At 48.5% G+C, this 20,810-nt stretch overlaps 1 protein-coding gene across 9 annotated transcripts in view; it reads right to left on the reverse strand.

Moving 5' to 3' along the window:
• Positions 1 to 277: 277 nt before the first annotated feature.
• IQSEC2 (IQ motif and Sec7 domain ArfGEF 2) overlaps positions 278 to 20,810 on the reverse strand; it is a 176,780-nt gene continuing 156,247 nt past the window's right edge. For 6 of the 9 annotated variants that reach the window (XM_081895166.1, XM_081895168.1, XM_081895172.1 and 3 more), the window contains 10 exons: positions 20,509 to 20,670; positions 20,086 to 20,208; positions 17,036 to 17,202; positions 13,130 to 13,269; positions 12,897 to 13,022; positions 12,127 to 12,226; positions 11,601 to 11,762; positions 7,413 to 7,586; positions 5,819 to 5,868; positions 278 to 5,354 (listed from right to left, as the gene is read on the reverse strand). In XM_081895166.1, coding sequence (XP_081751292.1) covers positions 4,293 to 5,354; positions 5,819 to 5,868; positions 7,413 to 7,586; positions 11,601 to 11,762; positions 12,127 to 12,226; positions 12,897 to 13,022; positions 13,130 to 13,269; positions 17,036 to 17,202; positions 20,086 to 20,208; positions 20,509 to 20,670 — 2,266 coding nt within the window. In that variant the 3' untranslated portion in view covers positions 278 to 4,292. The remainder of the gene's footprint in view (positions 5,355 to 5,818; positions 5,869 to 7,412; positions 7,587 to 11,600; positions 11,763 to 12,126; positions 12,227 to 12,896; positions 13,023 to 13,129; positions 13,270 to 17,035; positions 17,203 to 20,085; positions 20,209 to 20,508; positions 20,671 to 20,810) is intronic. The other 3 variants (XM_081895167.1, XM_081895173.1, XM_081895174.1) reach the window with 3 other exon arrangements.

The raw sequence follows: 20,810 nt of genomic DNA on the forward strand, positions 1-20,810 counted from the left end.
GCTACCTGTCTTACTGAATTTATGGTAAATGTACAGCTTTGGAGAAAGCCTGCTGTTTCTGTGGTGCTTCTGCTGCCCTGGCAGGCTCTTGTGAATTATGCACATCTCCTCTACACTCTGAAACGGTATATGCCAGGTGGGAAAACACTACCAGCTCCAGAGAGCACTAGGCTGGTTATGGAACAAGGAGGAACTCTGCTGCAGGACCAACACTCTGTTTCCAATCCCTCCCCCCAAAATGCCCAGTAATCTTAAAATAACACACAAGACATCTTCCTTCACACAGCAAGGACATTTGGTCAATTTATGAAGCATCAAATATACAGTTTCTTATGTACAAAGTGGACCAGAGGTGAGGGGGTGGGAGACAGCAAGAAACAAAAAGAAAAAAATTGCAGTCAGTTTGGAGTCTTCCAGCCATGAATTCTGGGAGAAAGGGCAGAGAGTGGCCCATGCTGCAGAAAATACATGGGCTGGAGCCCACCCACCCCCTCCTCTCTTAAGAGGTTGCTATTTATAATATATAGTATATACACAGGAATCTCTGTACAGCAACAAACCCAACACAGGAAGTGCAGTGCAGGGTAGGGATAAAGTGCATGCTGGGGGGAGGGCAAAGGGTGGGAAGATCTGATATGGAGAATGGGGGGAGGGAGGGAAGGAAGGAGAAGGGAGCCCAGACCCCGCAGGATGGAACTGGAGCAACCACAGCAGGGCGAAAACCACCACCACCTACTCGCGGTACAGGCAGGACTCCTGAGTTCCTTCAAGGCTGTGGAGTCAATTAGCGGAGGAGGATGGAGAAGCTGAGGAATGGAGGCTGAGAGTCAGTGAGCCTCCTAAAACCCTCCATTAACTGGTCCTCTGATTATTTCCCCCCATCCTCCAAAGAGCTAGAGGCCAGAAATCCTGCCTGCTTTTGTTGAGCAGTTATTCCTAAAACGTTGATGTGGCACACTGGCATGACTTGAGGAAACTCACGTGTCGTGTGCAGCAACAATTAGGTTTATTAAATAATTCTGGTTCCTGTAAGGTTCCAGCTTTTGCTGCCTCTGAAGCCGGGTCCTTCTGCTCACACACTGCAGAAAGAGAGGGTCAGCCATTGCCCGTCACTACTCTGGCTGGGCCTCCACTTTTCTATTTAGAAAAATAGTGTGCTTCTACTATCAGAAGCACCACTTTAAAATGTAAAATAATTTCTTCCACCAACATTCATAGCATCTCCTTAAAAATATACAGACGAGGCACTGTAACTTTTATGTTTTGAAATCATCCTCTGGCACCCTTGAGCCTACCTCCACATCCCTTTGCCCGGAGTCCTGTCTCCACACGGACTAGACTGGGGAGGGTAGTGGCTCAAGGTAATGTCTTTGGGGAAGGGAGAGTGAGAGGAAAGGTGAGGCATGAATGGGCCCCATTAGCTTGGTTTGGGACAGGAAAAACCGGATCCCACCTTTTTCTAGAAGCAAAGGAATGAGGAAGTAGGGGGTTAAAGTGCATCTAAGCTCCCAAGGAACCAGTGTGTGTGGCAGGTGGTAGTGTCTCTCCCCTATTGGTAGGCAGAGAAACACTCTAGGATAAAAGAACAAACTGGGTGGGAGGAGACAATTACACCCCGCCCTCCACTCCTATATTCCTCTCTATGCAGTTCAGTGAGGGAATATATCCAAAGAATATATAACACCCCCCACCCTTTTAAAATGTTTTCAGTGCAAACCCCTTGATAGGGGTGGGAAGGGAGTAAGAATAGCCCTTTGTGAATAAGAACTGAGAGGGCAAGACAGATTCCTTCCCAAGTTCCCCCAAAATACTGATGATCTGCCCTGCTCTACATATTATCTTCCTTCCTTCCTTCCTTCCTTCCTTCCTTCCTTCCTTCCTTCCTTCCTTCCTTCCTTCCTTCCTTCCTTCCTTCCTTCCTTGTAAACAGCAGAAACTCATAAACTCTGTGCAAATAAAAAGGAGAGCCTCCTTTCTGCAAAATGCCAAGGAGCACCAAAGCCCCGTCTCCATTCCCTCCTACAGAACAAGCCAACAGGCAGAGAAGTGGAAAAAGCTACTTTATAAAACTATGAAAAACCATCCTTCAGAAAGATAAAACCCCTGGCGACCACCACAGATGCCACCAAGCAGGGGTGGGGAGAAAGCATGCTGGAAGCATCCAGGCAGCAAAACATTAAAAGGCTTGGGGAGAGTGAGGGGAGAGAAGCAACCTGCAGGCGCCCTGCCAGGACACACTGGGCACACTGGGCCACAGAGCGCAACGAGGCGCTTGCAGTGCCTTTCACTGGGACGCAAGGGATCTGCCTGCAGCTGCCCTGCCTTGTTGAGATTTCTCTCCGCCCCCCCCCGCGGTGCCCCCCCCTGCTTGGTAGGCAAGGGGGACACAAACAGGAACACCTGGGCAAGGGAGGCATTGCTCCCACCTGCAAAAAAAGAAAAAAGTGCCACACTCTGTTGGCATAGAGTAAGGCTTCTCTTCCATGCAACTACTACATGCTTAAGTCAAGCCCAGGAGCCCACACGGCTCAAAAAAGAGAGAGACTGGTAACTATTTTTGCCCCTCTTTGTATAGCTGAGAGTTACTACATTCCCATCTTCAATTGACTGGGGATGTTCAGGGCTGAGCCCTGAGAAACTAATGGAAATGGTGCTTTAGATGGACTGAACATTGCTTTTTAAAAAGTAAGTCATGCTAGAGACAGCTTTCAGAACTGCTGTTGGGGTAGAAGAACCACTGGCCTGGCTGCGTGTGTATGGCCCACCTAACGGTGGCTGGGAGTAGGGCAGTAGCAGCTTCTCCAGCAGACTCATCATCACAATGCTTATCAGGGCAGCCTGAAAGAAGTGGCAGAGAAGCAGTTCCTAGGTTGTGTGAACTGGGCCTCAGCCAGTTCTTTAAACACTCAATTGAGAGTTCAAATACAGTAGCAAAGCTTGCTTAGCCTTTTGTGGCATCAAATCCCAAGTGAGGAATTGGCCGCAAACAGAACTGTTGGTCTAGAACAGGGTTTCCCAAACTTGGGTCGCCAGCCATTATTGGACTACAACTCCCATCATCCCTATTTTCTGGGCCTGCTAGCTCGGAATGATGGAAGTTGTGGTCCAACAACACCTGGAGACCCAGGTTTGGGAAACCCTGCTCTGGAATATACCCACCTTTAATTTGCTGCTCTGGCCATCTGCTACCGTTCATTCACAGCTGCTATTAAAAACTGGAGCAGACAGATATTTTAAGTTAGGCGGGGAGTGGGGAGCAAGAGTTTCTCCTTCGGTCATCCTTCTGAGCTGAAAGCAACGCTCTTCGGGCAGGTCTGATAAATGGCCACCTGCTATGTAAACAAGACACACGGGAGGCAGCCATGGGGGGCTGCCTGCTACTTGGCTAACATTTCACGGAGACTTGGTGCAGGTGGGCAAATGCTGGTGCACAGTCCAACGCCAGGAGCAAAAGAAGTATCAGTCATTCGAGAGAGTGGGATCGTGCAAAAGTTCAAGTTCCACTCTACAGCTTATTCTTATGCCTTCAAAACTGCCACACTGCACAAGTTGTCCCTGGCACTAGCATGTCTGACTTGCTTTGCACAAAAACAGCAGATGGTGCAATTAAACTGTTCCTGGACTGTTCCACTTTGAACTGCAAGGGGAAACTGCACTGTCAGACCCCCCCCCCCCCCCGCACACACAGCTAGCGTATCAGGGAAGAGAGGCTGGAATCCGCCCTGGCACCTGGTTTTTTAGACCACCCAGAAACAGTTTTACTGCTTCGCATGCTGTTTGCATGAATGAGGTATACATACACCATACCATCTCCATCTGTAGCACATTTAGGGAAGAGTCCAAGGGGAAACACTCTGCGTGGCAACAGATCACAATGGCTGCACAAATGCAGAAGTTTTCCCCTCTCGCACCTCATGTTTTCAACGTCTCTGAAAAGTTGCCACATAGTCCTCAGACACCCCATTTTCTGACCAGAAAAGGGGAGGGGTGACACGAAGGGAACAGAGAAGCCCAAGTGCTAAGTGGCGCCACCCTCAGGCCACGAGTGGGGTTGCAGATCCCAATTTCTTCCTTTCCGAGGCATTGGTTGGAAGGATGGCCTCTCTCAGTTCTGATCCTAGGAAAAAGAGGGAGGGGGTGTGGAGTGGGGAGGAAGAAGGGGAATGGCCAAAAAGGTCTAGACACCCACTGGCCCCCACCCCTCCTGACCACCTCACAGCTGTGATGGGAGAAGCCCCGAGCTCCGATATTTATATATTTATAACCTATCAACTCCGTGGTGGCGGTGTTCCTCACACGACGGTGCTGATTCTGTTCACCGGCTTCTGTTTCGGGTTGGGGGGCCCTTGGGAGGGCATGGCTTGAGGGACCCCCTGGTGCATGGAGATGTGCTGGGGCAGGGGGGAGGTAGGGGCAGCTGGAGAGTGGGGGCTGAGGGGCGTGTGAGGGGACGGAGGCGGGAGGGGTGGGTAGGAAGGGTGTGGGGGGATGGGGGAGTGGGGAGGGGGCATGGGAGGCTGGCCGTGGTGCTGCTGAGCTGGGTGTGCAGGGTGGCCGTGGTGTCCAGGGTAGGGCCCCATGCTGGGGGGCGGAGGCGGCCGCTGCATGAGCTGGGCAGGGTGGTGGCTGAATATAAAGTGCTTTGGGGCCTGGGGCCTATGCAGGGTGTGCTGCCCACTGACCCCCGACTGATGCAGCTGCTGGGGGTAAGTGTGGGCCAGGGCATGCTGGGGGGCAGGGCTGTAAAGGGGCAGCGGCGAGGTGGGCTGGCGCCCATGGAGGAAAGGGGGGTGCTGGGAGGCGGCAGCAGCAGCAGCCATCTGGTGGGCGCGTTTCTGCTGGACGGGCCGGCCAAGGGTGTAGTGGTGGTGGGGCTGTGGGGTGGGGAAAGCGGGGACGGCCTGCTTCTGTGGTGGGGCGGAGAGCGGGGGCTGCTGGGAGTGGTGGTAGCGCTGGACCTGGGGAGGCAGGGGGTTGGAGGGCAGGGCTAGTGGGGGCGGGGGTGGGGCGGGCTGCTGGGGAGGAGGGGGCTGCTGGGGGTAGGGAGGAGGGGGCTGGGCCGAGGGGCCGTGGCAGTACTGGGCGTGGAGAGCCTGCAGCTTGGACTGGCTGCCGTCGGGGAGGGAGGGGTGGCTGTGATGAGGGTGGTGGTGGTGAGAGGAGGAGGCCGAGGAGGAGGAGGCTGAGGCCTGGCCAGGGGGCGTCTGAAAGGGGCCCTTCCCACGCTTGCTGCCGAAAAGGGAGCCCAGGAAAGACGAGGAGTTTGAGGGGGGCCGAGGCTGGGGCTTGTACTCCTCGGGAGGGGGAGGCGGTGGCACTCTCTGGTGGGGGCGTGGGCTGCTAATAATAGACCCCTGAAGGGATGGAGGTGGGTGGAGGGAGAGGGAGCAGAAAGGAGAAAGGGAGACACACACAGAGAGAAAGATGGGGTGTTAGACAACTGGCTCCTATAATTCCCCCACACCTATGGGGCTAGGACTTGATACTCAAAGATGGCCATACTTTTCTGCCTGCCTGAAGAAGGGCTGGCTTTAACTAAAAGTAATTCAGACTGGGACGAGTCCGCCAACTCTTCTGCACCAAAGAAATGACTTCCCACATCCCTTAAACCTCTGTGTCTTCCTCTGCTAAGAGTGGAAGTAAATGAGAGAGAGAGAGAGAGAGAGAGAGAGAGAGAGAGAGAGAGAGAGAGAGAGAAAAGAGAGAGGCTGCAAGGCAGAGAGTGGGAAGGCTTGGGGAAACTCCACCTGTGTCCCTCCCCACCCTCAATCTCTGGCTCCCTTTCCTCCTCCTCCTCCTCCTCCTTCAGCCCACTTACTTCAATTGTGCTGTCCAAGGATCCCACGCTGTTACGGCGGCCCCGCTTGCCTGCAACAGAGCAGGGGTTAGCGAGACCTGATCTCCACCCTCCCCCTCCCTTACAGCCAATACTCCCACTTTGGAGGGGAGGGAAAAAGGGGAGCCCAGGCCAAGAGCCCCCAGCCATCCCGCAACCCAGTCCCACAAAGCACAGCAATAGAGCAGAGGAAGAGTTAGCAGAAGACAGGACCTAAAATACAGAGAGAGTCTCCTGCCCCTCTTCCACTTCAGTCAGATGCAGGGTGGCCATGGTCTTTCGGGCCTATGGGAAGCAGGGGGCCTCTTCTGCTCTGTGTATGCCCTCAGCAGTGTCCTGCCCCCCTTTTCAGACACGCACACACACGTTGGGTTTCTTCAGGCACTTCCAAGCTGTTATTTTAGGTGGGATTCAGTCACAGACCACAGCATTTGAGCTGCGCAATTATAGCTGAGTGAGAGGTCTTGTGCAACAAACCCATTTCCTGAAATGTTCAGACTTTAGCAGTAAGGGAAGTGATAGGAAAATGTGTGGGGTAGCACTTTGCTTTGATGCAATGTCATCTAACCTCTCAAGATGGGATAGGCAGCATTAAGCAATAATCTCCCGGTGAACAAATCAGAATGCTCAACAAGCCCCCTTCCTCACAATCAGGTTGGCTCCAAAAAGCGAGAGAGACACACATCCATCCACCAAAAGCACGGAGTCACCAGCAAACAGCAGCCACCCAATCAACACTACGAATCCCAAATCCAGGGCCTCAATGTTTTTAGTCAGATGTGTGGATTAGAATTAAAATAATGGTGGATGAAACATTATCCATACGTTACATGTTCTTTTTAGCCAGTAGAGGGAGCCACAATAATTACATTCTAGAGATGGGCTGATTTCTGGAGTGGAACCAAAATCAAGCAAAGTTTGAGAAGAACTGAGCTTTTTTAAAAAAATCTGGATGCCACCAAAACATCTATGTGAAAGACAGTGTGTCTTCAGGGGAATCAAGTGTCAAAGGCTTTTCTGGTAACCCCCTGCTCCAGTGCATTGCAAGTGGCACTGTCTGGTCGACATCAGCAAATAAAAACTAGCATGCCAAGGAGAAGGTTCAGCCTAGACTTCTCCATGGCCTGCCATTTTCCTACACGTAGGGATTTTACTTCTTCATTCAAATAAGCAACTGCCACATCTAAACCCTGAAGTGGTAGTCTAGAAAAATGCCCTACCAGAAAATTGGTATGAAGTGGCCCAAAGTCTGGGATCTACAAAAAAGGAACCCAAAATGGCTCACGAAGCTTTACTAGAGGCATGCAAAGGCCTCTAACACACTGGGGGCAGGGCGGTCAGTGATGTCATGCGATGGTCTACCTTAGAGGCCCTCAAGGATGCCTGGCAAAGCCTGGCATGCTAGAAAAATCCCAAGACCTGTCACAAATTTAATTTCCTGTGGAATCTAGTGATGTTTCTTTTAAAGTTCTCATCAGCACAAACCCAGAAATTCCTTCCTTATCTTCATCCCAGCCTGAAGCCCTCTAGGCTCTCCTCCTGGAGCCATGGAAGGTCCTGACCCCCAGCCCCTCACCAGCGTCAGAGAGGTCCCGAAGGGAGCTGCTGAGGGCACTCCGCTTCAGCCCTTCTCCCACAGTGTAGGCATCCTCCAGGCTACTGCGAGTCAGGGTCCCATTCACGGCATCCTTGGGCCCAGATGAGGGGGAGGCATTGGGGCGCATCACTCCTTTTTGCTTCTCTAGTTCCGCTGTGTGTAGAAGAAAAAGAGAGAGGCAGTGAGATTTGGGGGCCATTCTGCTGGGTGCTTCTCAGCCCTCCCCGACAAACAGGACTTGCTTCCAGTTTACACCAAAGGAGTTTACAAGTGATGCTTGGAAATAATAAACAAAAATCATGAAACATTTGCAGGGTTTTATCTGAAACAGGGGAAGAGAACCAGCAGTCCTGAAATGTTGTTGAACTACAATACCCATCATCCCTGAACAGTGGGAGGCATCTAAAGAAACTGGTGTGGCTGCATAAGCAGCTTACAGATGGGCTGAGATGTAAGAAGAGCATGTATAAGAAATGGAAAATCACAAAGGTGGCGCCTTCCCTGTGGAAAACTCTCCCTTCAGATGTCAAGGAGATAAAGAACTATACAACTTTTAGAAGGCATCTGAAGGCAGCCCTGTATTGGGAGGTTTTTAATGTTTGATGCTTTTTATGTTTTATATATTCTGTAAGCTGCCCAGAGTGGCTGGGGATAGCCAGCCAGATGGGTGGGGTATTAATTATTATTATTATTACCCATTTTCATATCCATTTCCATAGCAATGAGGACTAGAATCACTTAAGTATTGTGTAATGCACACAGTTCTGTTCTCAAACCCTCTTCTCACCCCCTTGGCTTATTACAAACCTCAATTCAGGCTAGCCTAGCAGCATCACAATTATTTGAGTCAGGGCTTCTTTTCAAAAAATGGAAAGTGGTGCTTCCCATGAATTTCTGTTTGAAGAATGGATTGAAGGATATTCAGTGAGTAAGATGACTCTTCCCACTGGACTGGATAGGCAGGGCCTTTCAAATCTTTTGCCTCCTTTTCCAGGGGAGGAGCCCTCCTGCCCCCCAGAACTAACTGGCAGAGTTGATAATGTCATCCGACCCCCCGCAAGATAAGCACAGCCATGGTGACGATGCCCAGCACAAAAACCTATGCCAAAACAGACACAGTGTGCATTTGGAAATTACATAGCACAACACTCTCATTCAAACCGACAGCAAAAATATGTGAATTCCCACTCCAAAAGAGAATGAAGGGGATATAAGGAATGAAGCACCACTTCTTGTTTTCTCTGAAAATCTGAATTAAATTTGGACATGGAAGAAGAGTCTGGACATAACACAAATTATTGTGATGAAAAGTGCTGAGCTGTGGATCAGAGGACAAGGCCCCCAACTCTGAAACCCAATGAGCCAAAGTAATGGCTACTAGGAAAACAATTTTCAACGTTAAAAAAATTGGATTAGGAACTAAGGGGTTAAAAGGCAGACTCATGAAAGCTGTAAGGACCCAATTTAAATTCCAAGAAAGGAATCGATATATGACCAGGGTGCAGGACAAATAACCCCCCTGAGGAAACATTCAAACATCAGATGGGAAGACAACAGATCCCTATCCAGACAAGAAAAAACACTGCTAAGGGAGGCCACTTGTCTTTTGATGGTGATGGTGCTAAGTCCCTTATTTATCCCTTCCTGAAGAAATGGAAGAAAATCATGAATGTCATGCGAGAGAGGACCCACCCCAGACCAGGAACACCAAGACAGGTAAGACTTCCAGGTAGTGCAGTAAATACATTTGGTTGATGCCCTTCTGGAAGCCAGTAGAATCCAGTGAGGTCAACCAGATCCTTTCAGCCTCCAAGCAGTCAGGTGGAAGAGGTCTGGGTGAGGATGGAACACTGGACCCTAACTGAGAAGACCCATGTACCAACAGATTCAGCAGATCTGGAAACCTTGGAGCTAAAATGGAGCTATAAAAATCACCTCTGCCCAAAAGGACTGAATCCTGATAAGAAGAGAAAGAACTTGCCTAATATACACCAGTACATTCAGCTAACAATACTCCTGAATGTTTTAGTACCAGCTTCTCTAGCTAGATAAGCTTCTCAACCTCTGCACAGTGGCAGGATCCTGCCATGCCATGGGGGCCAATGCAGTGCCAGCCATCCCCATACTTGAACTACCATTTGAAAGGATGTACTGGACTACTACAAAGCTTGGGAATTGCTGCTCCTCTTAATTAGGCAACAGAAGGAGGAAAGCATCTTCTTGTCCTTCATTCTATTTAAAAAATCTTCAAAACTCTCCAAAGGAACTATCTGTCAAAGAAAGGAATGAGGAAAATTTATTTTGCATTAATAATGTATACTTTATTTAACTGAACTGTCAACATGTAGGCAGAAAAAACAGACTAGCATATTGAGGTGGTATCTACCCTCATGCACAAGCCATAGCCAAGTTACACATCCTGTACAGAAAACGACATGGAGTGTATTTCAGGGGTTGCCTAAGACAATGAGTTGAAAACTGTGAAAAGAGAGGCAACTATATATATTTAATAGTTAAGGAAGAAGCCTCTTGAAACTCGAAAAATGACAAGCTCATCTTGTCATTTCATCCAGCAGGGTAATTCCTCTAGGGAACTCCTAAATATCCTCATGAGGTAATTAAATAAATATCATCATTTCAGACTATTTAGAAGGAACAATTGTGCTTGTAAATGCCTCCACATAGAACAGGGGCCTCCCCTTCATTTTGTAAACTGCTTTGAGCTTTTTTGTTCTTACACTCAAGTCATACATAAATTTTACAAAACAAACAAGTTACCCAAGGAGGGGGATTCAGGTGCAGATTCCAACTCCTTCTTTGACACTTTTGGCAAAAAGTGAGAAAAAAGTGAGAAAAACTCCTGGAGAAGCTTAAAAGAGGAAATAGGCTATTTGATGGAAATCTGTGGGATCTCCTCATTTTATGACTTTTAGATCTCCCTTCTGTGGTTGCTATGAGGAAGGGAGTCTTTAATCTCTTTGTCAATGCAGGAGTGTACCCATGAGAGGAAAAACCCCATGGCAGAAAACATGGGCTTTGAGACCTGTGAGATCTGCCCCCTTCATGTCTCTTAGGTAAGGACCCCTGACCGTTAGGTCCAGTTGCAAATGACTCTGGGGTTGCGGCGCTCATCTCACTTTACTGGCCGAGGGAGCCGGCGTACAGCTTCCGGGTCATGTGGCCAGCATGACTAAGCTGCTTCTGTCGAACCAAAGCAGCACACGGAAACGCCATTTACCGTCCCACCGGAGTGGTACCTATTGATCTACTTGCACTTTGACATGCTTTCGAACTGCTAGGTTGGCAGGAGCAGGGACTGAGCAACGGAAGCTCATCCTGTCATGGGGATTCGAACCACCGACCTTCTGATCGGCAAGCCCTAGGCTCTGTGGTTTAACCCACAGCACCACCCGCGTCCCTCTGTCTCTTAGGTAGGTGCTTGCATTTGTACTTATGTGTAGAATGCCTTCTAGATTGGGATCTGGTTCTCTTATGACCCCTAGACCTGTGTATAGAGCCTTTAATTTCCTTAGAAATATATATTATTATCCATGACATAAATTTAGGAAATTCCCTTTTCCTGGGGAAAACCTCAGAAAGGTGTGTGGACTGAGCACTGCTGAGGACCCCACTCATGACAGCTGGAGAAGGCAATATGAAATATTCCCTGTGTCTGGGGACTTTCAAAAGAGAACCCTCAGGATCCTGCCCCTCACCCATAGGGGGCTGCAGTGGGAGTGGCAGAATATCAATGAACCATGGCTCAGCAGCCATGACACAAAAAACAAAACAAAACAAAACCTGGTCTCAGCCAACTCCTACAGACAATGAACAACACAGAAGAAGCAAGAATTAAGGCAAAAGAGAAACAACAAAGGAATTGTTTTCCTCACAGAGAAAAAAAGAACCTGCTAACTTGACCAGAAGTAGGGCAGAGCTGGAGGGTGGCCCCTGGAAGAGGAGGCAAAAGACTCAAAAGGCCCTGCCTATCTAGCCCAGTGGGAGAAGTCATCCTATTCCCTGAATGTCTTCCAGTCCACTCTGGCTGCTGGATGCTGCCCCAATGATGCCATCAGCAACCCTCATCCATTATCCCACCCGCTGGCTGCCTCCCTTCCTATCCATGTCCCCCCTCCTGTCCTTCAACAATCCCGACCCATCACTCACATTCCACACGGTACTTCTCCATCTCTTGCACTTCAGCAATGGATTCCCGCAAGTCACTGGTGAAGCGCAACCGATCCTGCAGGCTGGGGGCATTGAAGATGATCAGGACTTTCCTCTCCCCACCAGGAACAGCTGAGAGCAGTTTAATCCCGAACTGGTAATCTGGGTGGCAGAGAGTGAGATGCTGGGTGACTGTGGGCCCCACTACTCACCCGCCCCTTCAATGTGGGTAACTGGCAACACAGAGCTGAGCCCAGACAAAGGGTTTGCTCCAAGATGGGGAACCAGAACGTCTCCAGCCACAGACAAAGGCATGAGGCATGAGGTCCACAATGGGTATGGGGCTGAAGGCACAACATCAGTGTGGATCACTGAGAAGAGCTCAGGGGACTAATCACGGAGAGAATGGAGAAAAGATGCTGATCTGGGAGAGCGGATAGTATGTTGTGCTGGTTGAGCCCTGGGTTGGTGCAACAACCAGGCTTCTAGGCTCCTGTATCACGACCTATGGGTAAGAGAAACTCACATGAATTCTGGAAGAGCTGCAACTGCATCTCAACAAGAGGGAAGCTCTGGCGGAAACTGTAGGTCACAAGGATCTTCTTCTTCTGGAATATCTTTGTCACCTAAATGGTGTGAGGAGATGCAGTGGGAAAGCAAAGGATCGATGAGGAGTAGAGAGAGCAGTGAGCTAACTGTTCACTAACCCAAGCACAGTGCTCAGAATTACAGTCACCCAGTTGGCTGAAACCTGCTTCTTTCCTGAGTTGCAACAGTCTAACCTACAAGTTAAGAACTTATTTGCTCTTATTGTCTGTTCAACCCATAAGGTATTTTCCTACGGATGTTTTCAGAGCAGAGTGGGAGCTCAGAAGAAGCTTGGATGGAATGCGGCATGGATGTTTAAAACAGATTCATTAATTTAATTTATCCACAGAGTCCTTTTCTTTACTATGTGGTGCTACTGACAAAAACATTTTTTTAATTAGTCAGTCTCCTGCATTGAGACAGCCTATTACCTCATGGCAATGGCCATGTGGCATCACAAAAGCACTGCGGGAGAGAACCAGGAGGCAGCAGACAGACAGGCAAGTATAAAGCACAGCTCAGCAGTCATAGCTTCTTCCAAGAAATCTTGAAGATTTTTGTGACAATGTCCACAAGGTCCAACTTCACCCAGGCATGTCAAAGCAGGTGCATGGCGAGGCAGCCAAATCTGCTCCAAACAAGCAACTCCATCATCTAACCCTCCCTCCGCCACCAAAACCTGGTCTTAGCTCCCTGCCCTGACCTTACCACTAACAAATCGTTGAACAGGAAGACTTCCCTCTGGTGCAGCCCAAGCCTCTGTGGCCGGTTGGGGTCAGGGACTTCATACAGCTGGCAGCAGCAAACCAGGCGCCTGTGGGGCAAAGAGAGAACCTGGGTGGGACAGACAGACAGAAAATGTTAGGAGTGGAGCCAAAAAGAGAGGCAGAAACCTTCAGTAAACCCAAATCCATCTCCTCAGACAGCCTCTTCCCACTCACCGGCTTTTTGCCCACAATCATTCGCTCCACTGCTTGGACCTGAGATACGTGGTCATCATTGGTGCGCAGCTCCCGACTCTGAATTCTCTGGTAAATCCCTACCAGCAGGTCACGGGGAATGTCCTCGCCATTATCTACCCCTGGTGAAGCAACAACAAAAGAGCAAGTCCATAGGCTGCAGGAAAAGACTAGGCCAGATTTAGTCACTCTCAAAAGCAAAAGCAGCTCTGTGAAGTGCTTTCCATAGGTTATTCCCATGAGTCTTTGCAACAAAGTAAGCTAATAATATTATTTCATTACTGAAGACAGAGGTTGGAGGAATGGATGACTTATCTAATGCTACTACTAGCCAGGCTTACATCTGCTGGTGCACACAGCCTGATCACTACTGCTTTGGTCTTTCATTTGCACAAGGGGTGTAAACAAACCAGGAAGGTTAGCATTATGACTGAATAAAGGATTGTGGTTTATTTCACCCTAACATGCCAGGTTTAATAAGCCAACAGCAAACCTTGGATCTCTTTTTAGTAAAAGCAATATGGAATGCTTGTGAAACACATATGATCTCTCCCAGAGGCTTCATATAGATGTTGAAAAGCATTAGAGTGAGGATGGAGCCCTGAAGCACCTTGCAAGTGACAGCCCAGGGGTCTGAACAGTCATCCCCCAACACCACTTTCTGGACATGGCCCCAGAGGGTGGAATGGAACTGCTGCATAATTGTGCCCCCAGCTCCCAAATCCCCTAGATGGTCCAGAAGGATACCATGGTCACTGGTATCAAAAGCTGCTAAGAGATCCAGCAGAACCAGGAAACAGCTTTCAACTCTGTCCCTAGGCCACAGGAGATCATCGACCAGCAGGACCAAGGTGGTTTCAGTTCCATGATGGGGTCTGTTACTATTAGTGATTTATTAATCGTTTTCTAAACCATATCATGGTAATGTACAATAAATGAAATTAAGAACAATGAAAAACACAAAAACAGCAAATACATTTAAAATGAAAACAAAACCATAGGAAGCTGACATCCATGGTAAAGACCCATTTATCCAGCTAAGGAAAGCACGTTAGAACAAAAGTGTCTTCAGTTGTTTTCAGAAAGTGCAGCTAACTAGGCATTTGTTGTCTCTCAACAGGAATGCTCTTCCACAGAACAGGAACAGCCACACTAAAAACCCTGCTTTGAGTTACTGGGCACAATCACTTTTACACTGGGCACAATCACTGGGGACAATCACTTTTAGCCATAGAAACCACTTGAGACTTCAGTGACAAGGGCTGGATTCAGTTAAGTTGTTGCACCAGCAGAAGCCAGCACAAGGACTCCCGCTAGTGCAGTGGCACTTCGCCCCTCTCCTCCCTCCTCAGGGAGAACCCCCAGAACAGTGTGCAGGGGGAGTAGAGGGGAGACATTTTGTCTGGCAAGCAATCATCCTTCTGCTGATGGAATGATCTCCTTAGCATGCTGCTGAATTCCACCTGAGGAGGACTCCCAGACTACAAACGTCTTCCTTTGTGGCACATGCAAGCCCTCCCAGTACAGATCATATACCTAATTCCTGGACATTTGCATCACAAGTAGCAATCCTTTCCAATTGCTTTCAGGACTCTGAAAAAACAATTATCTGTCTTCAGCCTTAATTAACGATCTTCCAGATCCTGGGTCCTTTCTGATATACTAATGAAGACTTCTTGTTAGAATTATAAAGCTGATGAGTGGAATCAAGTGGGGGAACTGGGTTTACCTGAGACTGACATATTAGTAAAGAGTTTTCACTCATGAGGAAATGAATTGAATACCCAGATAACCAACATAATTAGGTCAGTATTGGCTTAGAAAATCACAGGGCTTGTGAGGTTGCCCACCTGTCCCAAGCGTGCCCTACTCTACTGAAAATGAAGGGTAGAAATGGAATTATAGAAAACATCTATGCCAAGACACAGCATGTGGACTTACAGGGTCAGAAGTTGAGTGAGCTAAATCCTGAGGATTATTATATCTGTGGTGCTGCAAAAAAGTAAGATGGCACAAACAATAAAGAATAAAGCTTGCTTTCTTCCCTCCATCCATTCCTGGCCCTCCTGTACAATCTGGAAGTGCATGTAAGAGTTTTCCTTTGATCTGAAAGGTTGTCTGCGAGGGAGGCTAAGGTCACCCTCATTTTCTATGCCTTAAAAATACCGCAAGGCACACTAGCAAGATGCACTTTAACTTAGGTTGTGCTTTCTTCTCATTTCAATAGGAGGGTGGTGGCTGTTCTGCTGAAGTAACCAATCACTGTTTGGTCATCACCGCCACCATTATATTTGTAGCCCATCACTGTCAGTCTAGGGAGAGAAGAGTCAGGAACAACAGGTGCAGCGGATTGCAGAGTTCCCCTCCTGACAGTAGCATGAGGGGATGGATGGAGTCTGAGAGTGAAGGAGAGGGGTCAGCCCTCCTTCTCTTCTCCTGTGCATCTGGCCCTGCTGGAGCCATGCCTGCTCTCCTGAGGCCCTTCTCCTGCTGCTGCTGCCCCTGCTGAAGGGGCCCTGAGGCCCCGTGGCAGGCGGAGGGAGGCTGTGGGGCTGCAGGGGGGTCCGGAGTCTGTCCCAGAGAGGCCAGCCCTTCAAGAGCAAACAAGGGCCATCCTGCAAGGGGTCCCTTCCCCCCTTTCCTGGGAGTGCTGGAACTGGCCTTTCAGGGCCCCAACACCTGCGCAGCTGAGGGACTCGCTGCTGCTGCTGTGGGAGTCAGGACAAACCCCGGGGCCCCTTAGCACAGGTGCCCAGGGACTCCTCTGATGAGTCTGCAGAAAGAGCCATCTCCAAAAACAAGATTCCTCTTGAGAAATGCCTTTCCGCCTGTTCAAGCCTTTTCCCCAGAACATCCAGAAGCCTTCCAGGCTGTAGGCTAGGGGTCCCCAAACTAAGGCCCGTGGGCAGGATAAGGCCCGAGAGACTCGTTTATCCGGCCCGCGCGAACCCCGCCACCCGCTCTTGCCGACGCTGCGCTGTGCAGCTGCCCACTTTCGGGTCAGAGGAGCACCAGAAATAGCTTGTGCACATGCGCAAGCGTTATTTCCGGTGCACGTCCAGGTTGGAGGAAGCCCATGCACATGCGCACAAGCTATTTCCAGTGCTTTTCCGACCTGGAAGTGCAAGGCAAATAGCGTGTGCGCACGCGTATGGGCACACGCTCCCCTGCCCTCTGCGCGATCGACGCTGGAGACACCAGCCCAAGGCGCGATAAGTTTGCTGACCCCTGCTGTAGGCCAAAAAACAAAGAACAAAGGGCCCAGAATATGGATGCCGGGAGGAGGGAAAGCAGAGCTCTATGGAGCTGGGAGAAAATGAGAACCCGGTAGGAGTAGCGGAAGGGAGCAGAAAGAGGGTAAGGAGCAAACAAACAAAGGAAAAATTCCTTCCAAGTTGGCGTTCCCAGCCGGCAAACCAGCCTGCCAGTGGCTTGCAGGAAGCTGAACTGGAGATAAAGGGGCTGTCCTGTGCCAGGTATAGTCTCCAAAGAGTTCACTTCCTGCCAGTGGTGAAATGAAACTGGGATGACTTCTGGGATTTTCCTGTCCCTGGAAAATAGGGACACTTGGAATGTATGCTACAGATCTCTTTCTGGCTTCTGAGATTTTAGCAGGCATTGTTCATGCACCTGCAAGCTGCCTTTTTAGCCACAATGGCAAGAAACCTGTTGGGTTTAAAACACACATATGCGCGCACACACACACACACACACACACACACACACACGGCTTTTGGGAAGCTGCATTTTATGCTTGACACATTTTGTGCTTTCCCTGAACTCCCAGGGAAGTAGGGGACTCCTTTGGGATTCCAACCATGTGATCACGAGGAGCCAAGCGTAAGAGACAACACCAGAAAGGATCATTTGAGTGCTGTTCTTGCTTACCTCTCAAATTTTTGATGAAGTCATCCAGCTTCATCTTCCTCTCCGCCTTGACACTGGGGCTGTACATGTCGGTATTAAGGAGGATGATGGCAAAAGCCAAGATGAAGATGGTGTCTGGATTCCGGAACTGGCGCACCAAGGGGGCATTGCACACACAGTAGCGCTGGCTGAAACAAAATGCGGTGGAAGTCAAGGCAAAAAGAAAGCCACCATCAGCACAAATGGCCAGAGGAAGCGAAGAGTCAGAAGCAGCTCAAGAGATTTTGCTGCTGAAGGTGAGTGGTTTCCTTGGGGTTTAACCGTCAATCCCTCTTCCCAGTGAACTCTGGAAACTGAGCTCTGTGAGGGATATGGGGGTCCCAGGATCCTACAAGTGGGATACTACTTCACATGTATGGTGTAGAGGGGGGGTTTAGAGGACTGAAAGTAAAAGCCATTATCTAACCATTCTGGGTTCTAAATTAAAAATAGTAAAAAAAGAAAGAAAGTATAATTCATACTGAGGCAGGAAGTTCTAAAATTAAAGGGGTTCACTGGCTCTCTTGTTCTATTTTCAAATTATAAATATATATGAAAATTCCACATCCCATTATGGAAGAATACAACTCACAGCTACTACATTCATTTACAGGCAGCCTTCTAGTCATATAAATAGCAGGGTTGCACACTCTAAGCTGGATTAATCAACAGATTCATTACCAAAGGATTAAGCTGATTTACTGGTGGAGCCCAATTTTAAAATCGATGAAGCTGAAAATTAAAAGACATTCTTTGTTTTTTGAGGTTGTTTTGGTGCTGGTGCATTACTATAATATGGAACAAAAAAAGAAAAATATGGCCTTTTCTTCTAACAATTAACAGTAGCTTTTCTTTATTCAAACACAAGTTCTCTCACATTCTCTTCAATATCACAATTCAAAAACTCATATTACAAATGTTTTGTAACAGGCTAATGTATGTACCGTATTTTTCGTCCCATAGGACGCTCCGTCCCATAGGACGCTCCGTCCCATAGGACGCACCTAGGTTTTGGGGGGGGGGAATTTCCTTTATCCCCCCCCAAACCAGGTCGGGGAACAGCGGGATGGCGGCGCTGCGCCTCCCCACTGTCCCCCAAGCTTGTGGGGCTGGCTAATGTCTGCCCGGCGCGCAGGGCACTCTGCTTCAGGGTGCTCCACACGCCGGGCGGCAGGCTGCTATCCGCAGCTGAGGGAGCCCTGCGGGAACTCCCGCCGGGCTTGCAAGGCTTGCTGATAGCTTCCTGAAGCCTGGAGAGCGAGAGGGGTCAGTGCGCACCGACCCCTCTCGCTCTCCAAGCTTCAGCGAAAGCCTGTATTCGCCCCATAGGACGCACACAGATTTCCCCTTCATTTTTGGAGGGGAAAAGTGCATCCTATAGGGCGAAAAATACGGTAACTATGAGCAGGTAATTCACTGATTAATCTATTTAGAGACATAGGTTGGATCCAGACTGAGTTAGTTGCACTTGGTTTCCAATGAAATAAATGGGACTTAAGTCACAACTAATTTGTCCCATTTTTCAATGGGTACCAAATTCAGTTACTTAGGGCTTATCCACGGTTCAGTTTGTGTTGTGATTACTAGGGACAGGTCCGTGATTTGCAAAGATGCTATTTCTATTTCAGACAGTCCCTATAGTCAATGATACATGAAACTTTAAGGAATGGCAGAAAGATCTATCTAAGTTTATTTGGCAGGGGAGAAAACCCAGGATAAAACATAAGATTATGATTGATAACAAAGAGAGAGGTAGTTTCGCCCTCCCTGACTTACAATTGTATTCTGACACATCTTGTTTATGTTGGTTGAAATAATGGATTTTACTAAAGGACAGTTATTTGCTGGATCTGGAAGGGCATGACCTAAAATTGGGATAGCGTGAGTGCCTGTGGTACAGGAAGGCTAGAATATATAAGAGCTTCTCAAATCATATAATCAGAAAAAAATCTTTATAGGGTATGGGGAAAATACAAATACCTATTAGAAAGAAAAACACCAATGTGGTTGTCACCAATGGAAGCTCTGGCACGGAAAAATATTAACACAGAGACAAATTGGAATACATATAGAGACTTGCTAACTGTTACCAGGGAGGAATATAAATTGAAACAGTAATGAGAGGTAAAAGATCAAGTGACAGATTGGTTAAGTTACCATCAATTGCATGCAACTTTTAAGTTAGACAAAAAATGTGGATTTGCAGGACAGAGTTCACAGTTTGAAAAGGTGGTATTAGGATCCAGGGTCAAGTCCTTAAATACTACTCAGTCAGATTTACAGCCTACCCACTTTGGCCAATGCTCTGCAGTCTTAACAGACAATGGGGTGAAAGAGGGGACCTCTTGCCTGTGCCTGCCCACTGTGCGCTGCTTTGTCAGACTCATATACGCATGCACAGCCACACATCTATTCCCTGTCCGCTCTTTTTTGCAGCAGATGGATGAAGTGGCTGGGATACATGCTAACGGAGATGTATGCGCATATATGACCAATCAAAACAACAGCTTTTAAATGCTGTAGAAAGGGATCTAATTAAGCTAGAAACTTACTCCAGCTCCACATAAGTCAAAATTTATATACCAGAGTCAGCTCATAAACCTGCCCATTTAAGTGTTGAATGGTTTATTTAGCTATCCTTCAAACTCTAGTGTTTTTCCTCTTGCTCATAGTTTATTTCAGCAAAAACAAATTCAGTGTTCCATCTAAATATATATAGGAATCGTTGCTAACAGTAAAAAAATTATTTACATGCCCCTTGGTCCAGGATAATTCAGGCACTATACGTTGTAGCATCACAGTACAACCTCACTCTTACTGCAGTGATTAACCAAAGATATTCTGGGACAGAACCACACGCTCCTCATTGCCCATGGCTCGATCTCTAGGCCAGGCTTCCTCAACCTGGTGCTCACCAGGTGGGGTGTTGGACTCCCAGTAGCCAACATGATGAGAGCCAAAGGATGGAGTTGTGCTGCTCTAGACTAGGTCAAGAAGGAAACCTTGGAAAGATGGCGGCACCTCCAACTTACCTGAAGGCCTCAACGAGGCGCTCCACTTTCTGTGCCTCGCCTTGCACCCGAATGTGAGACTGGAACTTTCGCAAGGCATCATCCAAGTCCATGTTGGAGAAGTCCATCTCGTCTACCACACAACTGGAAGGCAAGAGAAGACAGGACAGTGACACACAGCAGCAAGGGGGGGGGGGGAGAGATAGGTTGGCCTGACATGTGTCAATCCCCAGCATCTAGGGATTCCTGTCCCAAACCCTGGAGCACCATTGCTAGAGAGATGGCTTATGACTTTGTGTAAGTTGCTTACGGTGTTTCTACCACTTCTCTCTCTTTTAAAAATGTAACAACAGTAACTACTGTGAGCCTTGGGGAACAGGATGAGCTATAAAAGTTAAAACTGTGGTGAGGGGGAGGGGGGAGGAATCAAGCAGAACTCCTTACTCCAGTACGTCCCGGTTGAACTGCTTCTGCCGGTTGCCAAGAAATTCACCAATCATCTGTCGGCTCAGCCCTTTCCGCTCCAGGATAAAGCGTGCCACGCCAACCGGTGTGTCTGACAGGAAGCCTCTCTCAATCAAATACTGGATTCCCTTCTCTGGTTTCCTGCCGGTGGGATGAGAAGGAGCCTTTATGCACACCTGGAACCATTTTCACCTGGAGCCCACTTCCCCCAGCTCAGTTATACAGGGCAGAACACCTATTTCATCATCATCATCATCATCATCATCATCATCATCACCACC

The sequence above is a fragment of the Podarcis melisellensis genome (genome assembly GCF_964234715.1).
Source record: "Podarcis melisellensis genome assembly, chromosome: 17".
NCBI lineage: Eukaryota > Metazoa > Chordata > Lepidosauria > Squamata > Lacertidae > Podarcis > Podarcis melisellensis.